We start from the raw sequence: 14,129 nt of genomic DNA, 5'->3' as shown, positions 1-14,129 counted from the left end.
CGGGCGCGCGGGGCGGGCGGCGAGCGGAGCCGGCCGGGCAGCGGCCGCCGCCGTCCCGGAGCGCGCACGCGGGGGGCGGGCAGGCGGGAGGATGGAGCTGAACTCCCTGCTGATCCTGCTGGAGGCGGCCGAGTACCTGGAGCGCAGGGACCGAGGTAGAGCCCCGCGCCCCTTTGTGCGGCCGGACCGCGGGCGGGCGGGCGGGGCCGGGGCCGGGGGCCCGCTGACCGCGCCGTCTGTCCGCAGAGGCCGAGCACGGCTACGCGTCGGTGCTGCCCTTCGACGGCGACTTCGCCAGGAAGAAAACAAAGGCGGCCGGCCTGGTGCGCAAGGCCCCGAACAACAGGTACCGCCCCCCGCGCGCGCGCGCGGCGTCCCCTGCCCCGGCCCGGGCCGCGGGGCTTTACGCCCCCCGCCCACCCCGGAGCGCGCTCCCCACGCTGGGCCCGACCCTGGCCCGCGCGGCCCGGCGGCCCGCCTGGAGGAGGAGGCGCCCGGGCCGCCGCAGCCCCGCCCGGCCGGCCGCGCCCGCCCCGTCGCCATCTTCCCCGCGGGCCGCGCCTCCTCGGCCTCTCGCGTAAACAGTGCCACGCGTACAGCGCCCGTTGCCCGGGGTCTCTTCCCGGGGCGGCTCTCCGCCCCAGGCTTGTTCTGGACTTTTCCGCGCGGGAAGAAAGTTGTCAGGGGCGCTGGCCGGTGCCCCCTGGGTCTGGGGAAACTGAGGTTCGGCGCGGAAGCAGCGTGGGCCCGCTGGCCCTGACCTCTGCCCGCCGCGGGCCGGTGGGTTGCATTTCCGCTAAGAGCCGAGCCCTGCTGCTGGGCCGAGTGCCCCCAGGCCCCCGGGATCTGCAGGCTGGAGGCCCTGCCCCGGGTCCCCGGGCCCTCACACGGTGCCCGCCGCTCCCACCCAGCTTCCTGACCCAAGTGAAACTCCAGCAATCACTGCCGGGGTCCCTGTCTTTTGGGTCAGAGGCCCTTTTCCTAAGGGGCCGGGAGGGGCTGCAGGCTGGTGTGCTGCAGGCTGGCCTGGGACCTGGGCTGAGGAAGCCCGAAAGCCCGGGTGCACGTGTCTGGGTGGGAGAGGGAACCCTCAGCGAGGGCCCCCGCGGGGATTCCACTCTCTGGCTGCCCTGGGGACCACAGCACACCTGGTGGTGCCCAGCGGCCCATGTTGGTTCTGGCCCATGTTGCCAGGCCGGGAGCTGCACTTCCAGGGGGCTTGGGGGCCTCTTGGCAGAGGGTGCGGCTCATTCCTGTGGCCTGCTCGTTCTTGGGAAATAGAAAGGCTGGCACAGGGACCCATCTCCTGTGACGTCTTGGCGCCCTGGGCCTGGCAAGAAAGCGGTGGAGTCTCCATCTGCTCTGGCTGGACATGCCTCTGAGTCCCAGCCCCGGGTCCCCTGCTGGAGACCGTTTGGGGCAGGGGGTGTGCTGGTGGGGGGACAGCAGGGCCTCAGGCCTCCTTGGTGAGCCAGCTAGGCTCCTGCTGTTGGTTCCCACTGTCCCAAGCGCCCTGCCACCCGTGGAAAACTTTGGACGGTGACTTTTCAGTCCTATGGCTCAGGTACCCAAAGCTGGTAACCAAGAACACGGCTAGGGCTCTCTCGCATGTGCTAGTTAATGGCCACCCAGCCCCATGAAGGAGATGTTATTTTTATCTCTGAGCTGAGGAAAGGGAGGCACAGGAGACTGAACCATTTGCTAGGGCCGCCCTCCCGTCTCCAGGGCTCCTGTTCCGAGGTGGGCCCTCTGCCCCCAGCGCTCTGCTGGGGTGGAGACCTCGAGGGCACTCGGGAGGGACCCAGAGGGTCTTCCGAGCCAGGGTGCACCTCCCTGCTGCTCCTCTGGGGGGAGCCCAGTGCTTTAGTCACCCCAGGGCTCCCAGGGCACCCCACGTGGCTGTCCTGGCCCAGCCGGGCGTCGGGCGGCCCAGACCAGGGGCCAGGGTTCAGGGCACAGGATGTAAAGGCCTGACTTGGCGAGGCAGCTGCATGCCTGCAAGGTCTGTGTCCCCCTTAGGTGGGGGAGGGGGTGGGCACAGAGGGGACCAGGACAAGGCCTGGGAGGTGGGGCAGAAGGGTAGTACGTGCTGGGGGAGACGGTGACCCCCACCACTGCCGGGGCTACAGGAAGGGGCATTGGTTCAGGAGGGGACTGGAGCTGGCCCTTGGTCAGGGATCAGGTCCTACAGGGAAGTGGGCACAAGAGTGCCTCCTTCGAGGGGTTAAAGGGGGGAACCAGTGGTGATATCAGGGACCCACCTAGCAGGGCCCTAGACAGGCAGTCTCTGCCTTCCCCAGGCTGCTGTGATCCTGGGACCCAAGTGACAGTCTCCCCACAGGGCTCCACAAGTGTTGGGGACGAGGGGAGAGCTTCAGGAGGGCTCTGGCCCCTGTGTGTCCCCAGGCTGCCCAAGCAGTACTGCCTCCATCTGTGAGGGTCAGGCTGCCAGGCCCCTCGCCAAAGGACACTGGCCGCCCCTCACGCCCCTTATGAGCGAGCAGACCCACAGATCCACGGCGCCGGGCTGCCGTCCAGGCCAGCAAGGAGCCTGACGGCTGTGCCCCCGCCCCGCCAGCCCTGGCAGAGTTTCGGAGGCGCCCTGCCCAGCCCATGTGACCAGCGAAGCCCTCGAGGCCCTGGAACGTGGAGGTTCTGAGGCTCTACAGGGCCGCCCGGGAGCCAGCTGCCCGGGTGGGAGGAGAGGAGGCCTTGGGCCCGTGGGGCTGTGCTGGGACGCCGAGCCATGGCAGATGGCAGAGGCAGGCTGGACAGGCGAGCCCACGAGGTCGGGATGGGAGACACCTGACCCCGGGATCCCCAGAGCAGGAGGGCGAGGGTGGGCGGGCGGAGGTGGCAGGGCTCCGGGAGGGAGTGGGGTGCGGGCCTGGGGCCCGTCTGGGTGCGTTCCGAGGTGGCCTGGGTCCTCTGCCACAGCCCTGCCCTCTCTGGTGCTCAGACTCTGCTTCCATCCAAAGGTGGCAGGGTTTGGGCAGCAGTGGGGGCTGCCGGCCCCAGAGAGGCCGGTCCTCCCAGGCCTCAGCCCCGCAGGGAAGCAGTGAAGCAGAGGGCTGGCCCAGAAGCACCCGTGTCTCAGAGGCTGCCTTCTGGGCTGATGCCCCCTGGCCTGGGACCACTCTGCTCGCCAGGCGTCCCCGTGGGAATGGCGAGCTGCAGCCCTGCGGCTGTGTGAGCCGGATGGGGTGGGGCGGTGCCCTGGCTGGTGACACTGGGCTGGGGTGCTCGGGCACCGGGAGCACAGAGGCCAAGCCTGGGGACCTGAGGGGCTTGGCCTCTGTGCTCCCGGTGCCCTGCTGGCCTCGGGAAGTGGACAGCTGAAGATGCAGATGGCTCGGTGCCCAGCCGCCTTGGGAGCGGAGGGTGGTCAGTCCCAGGGCCGGCTCCTGCTGCTCCGGCGGGCCTGGCCCACCGCTCTGGAAGGGGCCCAGGCCCTCCTGCTGGCTGGGCATCCTGGACATGGTGGCACCCCTCTGTCTCTTGGTCACCGGCGAGGTGCCCCAGCTTCCGGTCAGCCGTTGCTCACCACCCGTGCCATCTGCAAGGTCTCCGGACCCCCGGGCGGCCTGAGCCACTGTGCCCTGGCGGTGGGCGGCGTAGTGAGCTCTGTCTTTGTTTCTCCACACAGGTCCTCACACAATGAACTAGAAAAGCACAGGTAAGCGGTCTTTCCCCTCACCACCCCGTGTGAGCCTCCTGGCTCGTCACACCTGCCCTTCTGCCCAGGGGTGTTGCAGCCAGCCCTCACCCCCTCTCCCCGCCTTTGCCTCCCGGCCTGGCTTAGCACGCTGCCGGGTGGGCCCTTGTCCGGGGGGTGCAGGCGGCTGGGCTCCTGGGTTCTGCTAAGCCAGACAGCGGGGCTGGAGCTCCAGGCCCTCCCTGCCCTTGGGAGCTCTGCCTGGGGGTGCAGAAGCAGGGGTCTGTGTGCAGGGTCAGGGACTTCGGGCGGGGCCCCATGTGTCAGTCAGGGCCGGCTCCCTGGAGGAGGAGCCCATCTGTTTCGGGGTAACTGAACCCTTTTGGGAGCAGCTCCTTTAGCCTTTAGGATGCTGGCCTCCTACCGGGAAGGTTCAGCCCTCTCGGTCTGGAGGCCCCAGCCCTGGGGCCCTGACTTCCAAGGAGTTCTGAGCGGTCTTGTCCACAGGCGGTGGGGTGGGCATCCAGGGCTTGGCCACGTGGGCCTGGTGGGAAGCTCTGCTTCGGGCAGGATCCGGTGGAGGCCTGCTTCATGCCCACCTGCTGACCACCGAACCGGGCCCTCTCTGGTCCTCCTCTGAGGAGCGTCGGGCCTGTGGTGAGAAGGGTGGCCCGGAGGGGCTGCTCCCCCGAGCCCCGATGCACCCCAGGGCCCTATGCCCTCCGCTGGCCCTCCGTCCCCTGGCTGGCCCCAGCCTGCAGACCGCCCTCTGCAGGGGGAGCAGGCCTGGCCAGGCTCGGCCTCTGGGACACGTGTCCTTGTGACCGACCCCGGCAGTACCGACGGGGAGCTGTGGGTGCGTCCAGGAGCCCCAAGGCCGGGACCAGGGGTGACTCCCCCGGGATGTGAGCGGTAGTTTTCTCCTGACCTTGGCTCCCGTCTTCGGGTGGGCTGGTTCTTCCCTGCTCTCTTGGCCTGGAGTGGGGTGGGGACTGGGGGTCTGCACGCGAGATGGACGGTTGCAGCTTGCCCCAGAGCTTGGCCGGCTCTGTGTGTTCCCACCCCACGCCTACACCCACGGCAGCGCCAGCTTCCGCCCCCCTGGGATCGGGGCCTCTGCTGGGCGGGCGCTGAGCGGGGACAGGACGCCGTGTTCTCTGGAGGAGCCACGCTTCCTGGACCGCTCCTGTGCGTTTGTGGGGTTCCTGAGAGAGCCATCCTGGCCCTGGGTTGCTCCCTGGCCAGGGGAGTTGGCCAGGCTCAACCGGGGTCCTGGAGCCTGGGCCGGCAGGTGGGGGTGCCCTGGGGAAGGCTCCCCGGGGTGGTACCTGGGGAACGGCCCCCCAGCGCAGACGGGGGGGTGATGATGCAGGAGGGCAAGTGTCGAGGACACTACAGCAGGGGGAGGAGGAGGCGGGGGATGAGGGCTGGCCTTTGACCCTTGCAGCCGCCCCTTGACCCTGGCCTTGGGCTCAGCCTCCTTCTCCCAGAGCCAGTCCTGAGGCTGGGCCTTGGGGGGCCCTTTTGAGACGGGGTGGGGGTGGTGGGCGGCCTGGGGTCTCCATGTACCCACCCCCCACCCCAGCCCAGTGCAGGGGCCTCTGTTCCTGGCTGGCCCGGAGGCAGGCATGGTCAGCTCTGAGGAGCCCAGGGTCCTGGAGCTGGGGACCCTGTCGGGGACCTCAGCCGTGGCTCGGCCCGTGGCTGCCTGGGGCTGGTGCCGGATGCGCCTGGCTGCTGGCCACAGGAAGGGCCGCCTGCTGTCCCGGGGAAGGCAGGAAGCATCTGGGGGTCACCCTCCCTGGATGCTGGCTTCCCTGGAGGTGTGTCACCTTGGGCTGCTGGGCTTCCCCTTCCCATGCCTCTGAGCGGGCGGCCCCCCAGCCCACCCAGCCTGCCCTGCTCCTCCTCCGTCCTCCCCACAGAGACGGCCACTCCAGCCATTCCTCCCGGGCCAGTGCTCAGCTCCTGACCCCGGTGACGGTGGGCCGTGGCGGCTGTGTTCCCTGGCACCTGTGGCTCAGCTCCAGGCTTTCGCTTTTGTAGGGGAGAGGCTGTCCTCGGCACCCCACGGTGGGGCAGTCCCCACCACAAAGGCCAGCCCAGGGCCCTCGGTGGAGCCCTGCCCGCCTCTGTCTCCCCAGCATGGACGTGGTCATTCGGCTCCTACGTGTGGGTCCCTGCACGGGAGGTGTGCAGGGCAGCTGCCCCGTCCGCCTGGTGCAGCCCCGCCAGGCCTTGCCCCCTCACAGCAGTCAGTACAGGGAGGCGGGGTGGAAGCGGGCTGCCTCGCCCCCCGTCTCAGCCGCCAGGGGTCTATGGGTCACTGTCGGCGTCACCCCTTCCCTGGAGCCAGGTCTGGGGCTCTTCAGAGCGCGGCCGCCCTGCCCTTTGGGCCTGGGGCGCCTGGCACGGCAGCTCATCGCCGAGGAGCGGGGCTTCTGGAGACAAGGAGGGCCCTCATTGGGGGCCAGGCTGTAGCCAGTCGCCCGGGCAGGAGCTGCCATTAGCAGTCGTGCGGGTCTGCCCTCCGGTCCACACGGGGCTCCTGCAGGAAGTGGCGGGTGTTCAGAGCTCCCAGGAATGCCAGGTGTAGCCGCGGGGCGCTGGCGGAGGGCCTGGTGCTGTAGCAGCTCAGGAGGAGGGCCGGGCAGAGCCCATTGCCACCCAGCTCCTTGGCACACCCCTCCGGCTCTGAGAGGTCGGGGGAGGCCTGCTGCCCACTGCCGGCCCTGTGGCCCAGCCGGACCTCCCCACCTGGGGGCTGGCTGGGCAGCTCATCCTGAGCTGAGCATGGCACGGCTGTAGCCAGCAGCTTCTCCTTGTCTCTTGAGAAGCTGCTTCTTTCTGACTTCTCAGGAACGCTGTTCACGGATGTCGTGGGCAAGCATGGACTCCCCAGCCCCCACGCCCCACCCCAGGGGCAGCGTCCTGGGCAGCTGGGCGCGGAGCCTGCCATCCTCTTCCGCGTGGTCCTCAGGGATGGGAGCAGAACCTTGCCACCCGCTATTTCCTAACTTGACTTTTCCCCCAACGCCCGCGCGCGCTGTCCGCCTGAGTCCGTGCGGTGTCTCGGCCGGGTGCGCACGGGGTTCTTAGTGACGGCTCTCCAGGAAGCGCAGACAGTACTCTTGTAGGGTTGGGTCGGGTCTTGTGGGTCTGGAGGTGGAGATGGATTCACGGGGCCAAGATGCTAGACTTAGAAATGCCAGTTGAGGGTTGAGCCGCCTTGGTGGCCCTTCAGAACTGCCATCCCACCAAGGAGGGTGTGAGTGCCCTCTGGGCAGCCCAACAGCGAGTCACACCTTTTCTGTTTCAGCCCAAATCAGCATCTCCTGGGCGAGTTCTCCTTTCCTAGGTCACGGTGAGATGGTGTCGGTTTTGTGTTAGGTTAGCCGTTCGTGTTCTGCAACTTGCCTGTTTGTGTCCTTTGCCTATTTTCCCATGAAGGTACTCCTTTTTTTTAATCTTTGATGTGTGTGAGCTGAAAATGTCACGAATACTCACTGTTTGTCTTTTATGTGTATTGCAGATATTTTCCTGTTGTTGTTTGTCTTTTACCTGTGTTTATTCTTCCTTGTACAAATGTGTCTTTTCCTGAATGTAAAAGTAATATGTGGGTTTTTAGCATAGAGAACCTGGAAAATAGAAAAGAACGCACAAAGCCAAAGCAATAAATGTTGCCAACCACGTCACGTGGAGACGCGTGTTTCCTGCTCTTCATTGTGTCCTGTGCAGTCTCTCTTGTGTGCTCACTGCTTTATTTTTTGACTGTTCCTTGGGTCACCTGTCACTGCTCTGTCTGCTGACACGTACACTCTGGTCATGGTGTGGAAACGTGGAGTACTCTGAGATGATGAGGTGGTGGAACACGGGGGGTCCTTTTTACTCATTTGTTTTCCTTTTGATTTGCATCTTCTGATTTTCCACAAAAGATCACGTACCGCGTGTGTACCCAGATGGTGGATTATGAGCATTGCCATTTGCCTGAGTAGACGGGGAGCCCCATTCGTGAGCTGGCTGCAGGTGGCAGGTCAGGGGGCCCCAGGGGTCTCTGACTGCGAGCCGTGCTCGCGCACGAAGCTGTTCACCGGGGCCCTGAGGCTGTCGGGCTGTGAGCCCACTGCGGGCCCCTCTCACGGCTCTGGTGCCCATGGCCCTGCTCCGGGCGGCCTGGGGTCTGACTGCAGCCTCAGTCTCGTGTTCTGGACGTTCTAAGGTCAAACTCAAGGTCACTTGTAGAACTCTGGGCCCCGCTGCCCGGGGCTGGGGTGCCAGCTGGCAAGGGGCCGGTCTGCAGGACGGTGCGGCGTGGACGTGGGTGGCTGGCCCTGGCAGCTGGGTCAGCCCTGCCCCCCATCGGATGGGGCTGTTATCACAGCGGGGGGGGGGGGTTGGCTCCTGCGCCCTCCGTCTCTGCACTTTGGGAGCCCCCTCTGCCCAAGGGACGTGGCCATCGCGGCCTGCTTTCCTTCCAGACACTGAGGGAGGCTGGCTTTGGAACGAGGGGGATGGAAGGTGGAGCTGCCAGGGTTGGCGCCTGAGGTGGGGGGTGTGCGCGCTGGCTCTGCTGATGGCGGGGCAGCGGGGTGGCAGAGCCTGGCCGGGGGTGGGGGTGCCTGCCCTCGTCCCTCTCCTGAGAGTGTCAGCTGAACAGACAGCTTGGTTTAGAAACCACTTGGGCGGCCTGCATGGGCTCTGGTGGGCATGTGGACGTAGCAGAGGCCCCTGGCCATCAGCATGCTTTGAGGGTGAGCCTGGCCGCCCATCCCCGATGAGCGGAGCTGGGGAAGAAGGGCACTTCCAGGTCACAGCTCCTCGCCCGAGGCCCTGACCTGAGCAGATGCTGTTGGGTCTTAGGGTTTCGTGGGGAGACTGCGTTCACCTGCGTGGACACGGGGACAGGATCTAGAGCGAGGCAGTTTCTGAGGGGGTCCCAGACGCGGGTGGGGGGCTTGTCTGCGGCCTTCCCTGACTCGGATGGACTCACATTTCCACGGTGACAATAGTGCCCAGAGAGCACCCTGCGCTTGGCGAGGCGGGGGGTGGAAAGCTCGTTGGGGGTGTCTTGGACCTCTGCGCCCCGGGAAGCCTGACCGGCGGCCTTGCTTCTCCTCCTCCAAGTTGTCCCCCCAAGGCTTCTGGACCCCGTTGTGGAGGGAGGGGACGGCAGGGGAGCCAGGGCTCTCGGAGCCTGGCGGCATCACTCGCAGCCCCAGAAGCTGTGTTGGCCACACAGGCCTAACCTCAGGGCCTGTTCCTCTCCTGGGGCTTCTGGCAGGCTGTGGGGGGCTGGGGGCGCTGCCATTCGGGCTGGGAGGGGCACCTGGGAGCGGCCCTGGGCAGGCAGGTCTGTGCGGGAGTCTGCTGGCCCCGCGCCCCCCATGCCCCCCAAGCCCCCCGAGCTTTCCTTCTGCTCCGCTGACCTGCCCCAGGGGCCAAGCTGCCTCGGCCTGACTGTCGTGTTTTTGGCTCTTTCAGACGAGCCAAACTCCGGCTCTACCTGGAGCAGCTCAAGCAGCTAGTGCCCCTGGGCCCGGACAGCACCCGCCATACCACACTGAGCCTCCTGAAGCGCGCCAAGATGCACATCAAGGTGAGCAGGTGCCCGTCGCAGCCCCACCGCCCTGGGGGGACCCCGAGGCCCGAGGACGGGCTGCGGGCCGCCCAGCAGGGGCTCCGCGGGGGCCCGCGGTCTCTGGTGGGTGGGGTGCTCGGCCGCAGCAGGGGCAGGTTGGATTCTGTGGGCCGTTGGGGGGTGGGTGGGCTGGAGATCGCCCCCCAAGGTCCTGGCGTGGGGGGAGGCTCTGGGCGGGCATAGGGGTTGGTCTCCAGGAGCTAGCAGTGGGGTGTGGGCTGAGTGAGATGTTGCCAGGGGCTGGCTCTAGAGGCCTTAGGACTGAGGGATGGGTTTGGGGACCCACCAGGGTGGGTTCAGTCCTCCCGCAGGGCCCCCCGATGGCGTGGGTGTGGGCTCCCCCGGGCAGGGTCTTGACGGGACTCAGCTGGTGCCCTGGGGCCCTCATGGAGAGGCCGTGGCTCTGTGCCCTGGGAGGCGTGCAGAGGGCGGGCAGGGAGGCGGCCGCCGGATTGTGCAGGCAGAGTGTTGTCTGAGTTGGAGTGCCAGGCCGGGGCTGGGTGGCGCTGTCCCGGGCTCCAGGACCACTCGTGACTTGGTTTGGTCAAGCTGGCTAGTGGCTGTGGGCCTTCTGGGGGCGGTCAGCAGATGGTCAGCACAGGGCAGGGGGAGCGCGGAGAGGAGGGGTGCATCAATCAGGCCTCTGGGTCCCGCCCAGTGTGGGGGCCCTGGGGTCCTGGTGTGTGTGTGGGGGGCACACCCCCCTGGGCTCATAAAGCGCACCCCCCCCCACTACTCCCCAGAAACTGAAGGTGGTCAGCAGAGGCAGAGCACAGGGCTGGGGGGCGGGGGTAGGGCGCACCCCCCACCCCCCCGCTCACAGCTCCGTGCCCCCCACCCCCCAGAAACTGGAGGAGCAGGACCGGCGGGCGCTGAGCATCAAGGAACAGCTGCAGCGGGAGCATCGCTTCCTGAAGCGGCGCCTGGAGCAGCTGTCGGCGCAGAGCCTGGAGCGCGTGCGCACCGACAGCACGGGCTCCGCAGTCTCCACCGATGACTCGGAGCAAGGTGGGCCTCGGGGTTGGGGGCTGGCCTGCTGGCAGCCGCGGGGTGGGGCAGCGCTTGCTCGAGGTGTGGCCCCAGGGACGGGATGAGGAAGCTAGGCCGGGTGCCCCGAGGGCCAGGGGCAGTGGGGGGCCCTTCGGGGGCCCGGCGCTGACTCGCCCCGTCCATTCTCCGCAGAAGTGGACGTCGAGGGCATGGAGTTTGGCCCCGGCGAGCTGGACAGTGTGGGCAGCAGCAGTGACGTGGACGACCACTACAGCCTGCGGGGCAGCGGCTGCAGCCACGTCAGCTTCGGGCCCCCGTGCCGGCGGCCTGGCCGCCCCGGCCTCTCGTAGGCGCTGCCCTCTCCGCTCCTCGGCCCGCCCGCCCGCCTGCCCGGCCGAGCGCGTCGACCCTCCGGTCCTTGAAGCCTCTCCACGGGCCCACTGCTGTGCCATTCTGGAAGCTCCGCCGCCGCCCGGGCTGCCCGCCTGCCGGTCAGGGCCCACCGCGCCGCCCGCTCCTCCCACCCGGGCAGGGACCCCTTCGGGAGGCGGGGCCCAGCTCCCACATGCGGGAGCCCAGCATAGCCGCGCACCGCGTGTTCTCAGATACCCAATCATTCCAGAAGTATTAAATGTCATTGCTGCAAACCTCGGCGGGCGCCGTGTGAGGGGCTTAATGACCACCACGGGGAGCTCAGACCCTAACCCTGGATCCCAGGAGAAAGGAGTGGACCGAGGAAGGAAGGCGTGGCTCTCCGTCCATCCGTCCATCTGTTGGTCCACGTAGGATCCTGAGGCGTGGACGGAGGGATCCGTGAAGGGCGGGACTCGGGTGAGCACCCTGGGACCGGTGGGTGGACGGCAGCCTTTGCACCTGCAGGTGTCAGGAGCCAGGGCTGGGCTTCCGGGGGGGCTGCCAGGCTACCCCACCCTGACTTCGGCGGCTTCTGCTCTGTTCTTAGGTCCCTCAGATGTGCACACGCACGCACCTAGGCACACACGCCTGCTCGCACACACATGCACACATGCAGACAGGTGGTCACTGGACCCAGAGGGCACACGTCCCGGGGCCTTCAGGGGTCAGTTGGGCACATGCTGGCCCCTGGCCTGTGCCTGGTCCCCCCTCCCACCCCCAGCCCACCTGCCCAGACTGCACAGGGCAGGCACCCCTCCCAGCGGGGGCTGGGGGTTGAAACCACGGGGTCCTCAGAGGCTCTCTCACCTCCCTGTAAAACAACACCAAGCAAAAAGTTGCTGCGCATCCCAGCAGTCCAGAACAGGACTCCCGGGAGAGCAGCTGTCCCCCCAAAACACAGGAGAAACATTTTTAAAGATAAAGCGCTCTGCCGACTCGGACTCGGCCGCTGTCGCTGTGTGCCGCCTATTTCCTGTATGAGATTTTTTCTACTCTATTTTCCTAGCCGTTTTCGCGTCCTTGTTTGCTGAGGGGTGGGAGCGACCCAGCGTCTCAGGGACTCGTCTGTCACTCGTCTGTCGGCGTCGTCCGCGTGTGCCTTGTGTCCCGTGTCTGGCCCCACCCCGACCGCCACCACCAGCATCTCCCGCGTGGCTCACGGGACGCCCCCAGGTGCCCTCCTGGCCCTCTCCCCACAGCCAAGCCCCCTGGGAGCGAGTCGGCCAGGCCAGGTCGGCCTGGGGGGGCTGTGCGGCGGCAGGGTTCTGCTCTGTCCCCCGGTGGGAGGGGCCGTGACCTGTGGTCCTCCTGACCCCCCCCGCTGCACAGTCTGACCCCCTAGGGTGGGGGGGGGGGGGCGCTAACCCGAAAAGTAGGTTCCTTCCTGCACTCAGCTTGAAGCCTCCCTTCTCCCCGCCCTGAGCAAGGACTCCGGATGTCAGACACTGGCAGCTTCTGAAGACAAACGTTCACCCTGGGTGAACAGGCCTGGGCATTAGGAGCCTTCTCCTGGCCTTTTGTCCCCAAGGCATTGTCCCCGGGGACCACACAGCAATATTTTGGTGGGGGGGCTGTGGGCCGACTCAGAGTAGCGTCTGCCCCTCTGTCTGGTGCATTGTAGCCAATTTCCAGATTGCGACGGGGAAGGGGTGGGGAACTTGCGTCTACCTTCGGTCGCGCCAATGGACACCCCAGGAGGGTGGCTTGCTGAGGCACAAAGGGGTCCCAGGAGATGACTCTGGCGCAGAACCTGCCCTCCAGGGGCCTGGGAGGGCGGTGGGGAGCAGGCTTGAGGCAGGGATGGTGCAGGCGGCTGGGGAGACTGCTGCATGTTGTGGCGGCTGCAAGGCAAACTGCGCTGTTGGTACCTCCTTCCAGCTCCTCTCGGGCCCAGCATGGCCAGAGGGGCTTCTCCCATCTGCCTGAGCTTGTTCACTGCGCGTTCCTTGCAAGGACCCCACAGCCTTGGAGCAGGGCAGGATCACCCACAGTTAAGAGCCTTCCTTAGGACATGCAACTGCAGGCCCTTGGGGAGCTCTGTGTTCTGAATTCTAGAGCATCAATTCTCCAGCCACCCCCATCCTCACCCCCAACCCCTGGGAGAGGTTCTCCTCTGGCCTGCAGAGTTCTCCCCAGCTGACCTTCCTGGCTGGGAGATGCTCAGCCTGTGACTTTGCAGGCCATGGTTCCCCTGTGGACTGGGGGGGGGGGGGGGGGGGGGCGGGCAGGTTGGTCTCACTCGCCACCCAGGGATGCTGGGCCCCAAATTTCTCTCCTCACCACCGGCAGTGAGGTCTGTGCCCAAGACATGGCTGGAGCTGATCACGTGCCCACCCCCTCCCCCAGCCACCTGCACTGGTGGCCAGGGGGACCAGAGGGTCGTTAAGAGCAAACCTGAGTGTCATGGGGTCTGTAGAAAGCAACCAGGACCAGAACAGGGCCCGGGGGGCGGGGGGGGTTGGGCTGCACCTTCCCTCATGTGCCCTCATGCCCACGTGGCTCTTGGTGGCCGAGATCCTGGAAGCCCGAGCTTGGGTTTGGGTCCACACCCTCACGGTGTGAGGCAGCCCCCAGGCCTCAGCACAGGCCCCGCTGGCTGGGGAGGCCAGAGGAAGGCACCCCGCTCCGTGCAGCCCTGGCCCTCCCCACGCAGGGCGGGCCTCCGAAGCACAGCGCCCGAGCTCACTTTCCTGGTGATGGGGCCGTGCGCCCGGCCACGGTCCTAAAGGCCCCCACCTCCTGTGGGGCTCTGGGTGACCCCATGTGCTGGGTGAGGCAGGTTTCCCCCACTCTCCCACCCCCGTCTCTCGCAGGGCCAGCTCACCTGGGCCATCCCCACTGCATGCACGCAGGACTCTGACCCCACACCTCTCCAGCCATGTCTTGGACACAGGGCAGGTTCCGCACCAGAGTCAGGGGTCGGGGGGTGCCGCCCAGGGGGCCTGGTGCTGGCCGGGTGGGCATGTAACAAGATCCTCGCTGGAAAGAGAGGGCCGCCCCCCCCCCCCCCCAGCCTGTTCACCGGGAGGGACTGTGCTGTACCGTTCTGTCTTTGTAATATAAATACAGATTTTTATACCTCACCTTTCTGTCTTCCCGTTCTTTCCATCCCTGTGTTGGGCTTCCCTCCCCTCAGCTCATTGGGCGGCCTCGGTGGTCCTCACCACTGTATTGGGAGCCTTGGCTTTCTGGGAGACCCTGCAGACCACGGGCCTCCCCTTCCTAGGAGCCGGCTGCCAGCACCCCAGTATCAGAGCTGCCTGCCTGGACATCCCCTGGAGATGAAGGTGGGGTAGAGGTGGAAGCCATCCCCCTGCCATCCTGGGTCTCTTTGCCAGGCGGGAGGTCTTGCTGCCAGCCTGACTTGGCCCCTGGGGCTGGGTCACGACCCCGAGGACAGCGGGGCCCTCAGGGTGTCCCGGGCCGGCCCAC

The 14,129-nt window shown here is 66.9% G+C and overlaps 1 protein-coding gene across 2 annotated transcripts; it reads left to right on the top strand.

Annotated features, from left to right (window-relative positions):
* MXD4 (MAX dimerization protein 4) lies at positions 1-13,780 on the top strand. Of its 2 annotated transcripts, XR_009693360.1 has the most exons (7): positions 1-155; positions 247-346; positions 3,647-3,676; positions 9,137-9,251; positions 10,139-10,301; positions 10,476-11,114; positions 11,704-13,780. XR_009693360.1 is itself a non-coding variant. In XM_061145377.1 (6 exons), the coding sequence occupies exons 1-6, from the start codon at positions 92-94 to the stop codon at positions 10,631-10,633; spliced, it is 630 nt and encodes a 209-aa protein (XP_061001360.1). In that variant the 5' UTR covers positions 1-91; the 3' UTR covers positions 10,634-13,780. The 2 variants fall into 2 exon arrangements, 1 of the variants encoding a protein (XP_061001360.1); XM_061145377.1 differs by having other exon boundaries at positions 10,476-13,780.
* Positions 13,781-14,129: the final 349 nt, after the last annotated feature.

This window comes from Dama dama, chromosome 6, assembly GCF_033118175.1.
Source record: "Dama dama isolate Ldn47 chromosome 6, ASM3311817v1, whole genome shotgun sequence".
NCBI classification, from domain to species: Eukaryota; Metazoa; Chordata; class Mammalia; order Artiodactyla; family Cervidae; genus Dama; species Dama dama.
This window is presented reverse-complemented; position numbering and strand designations above follow the sequence as displayed.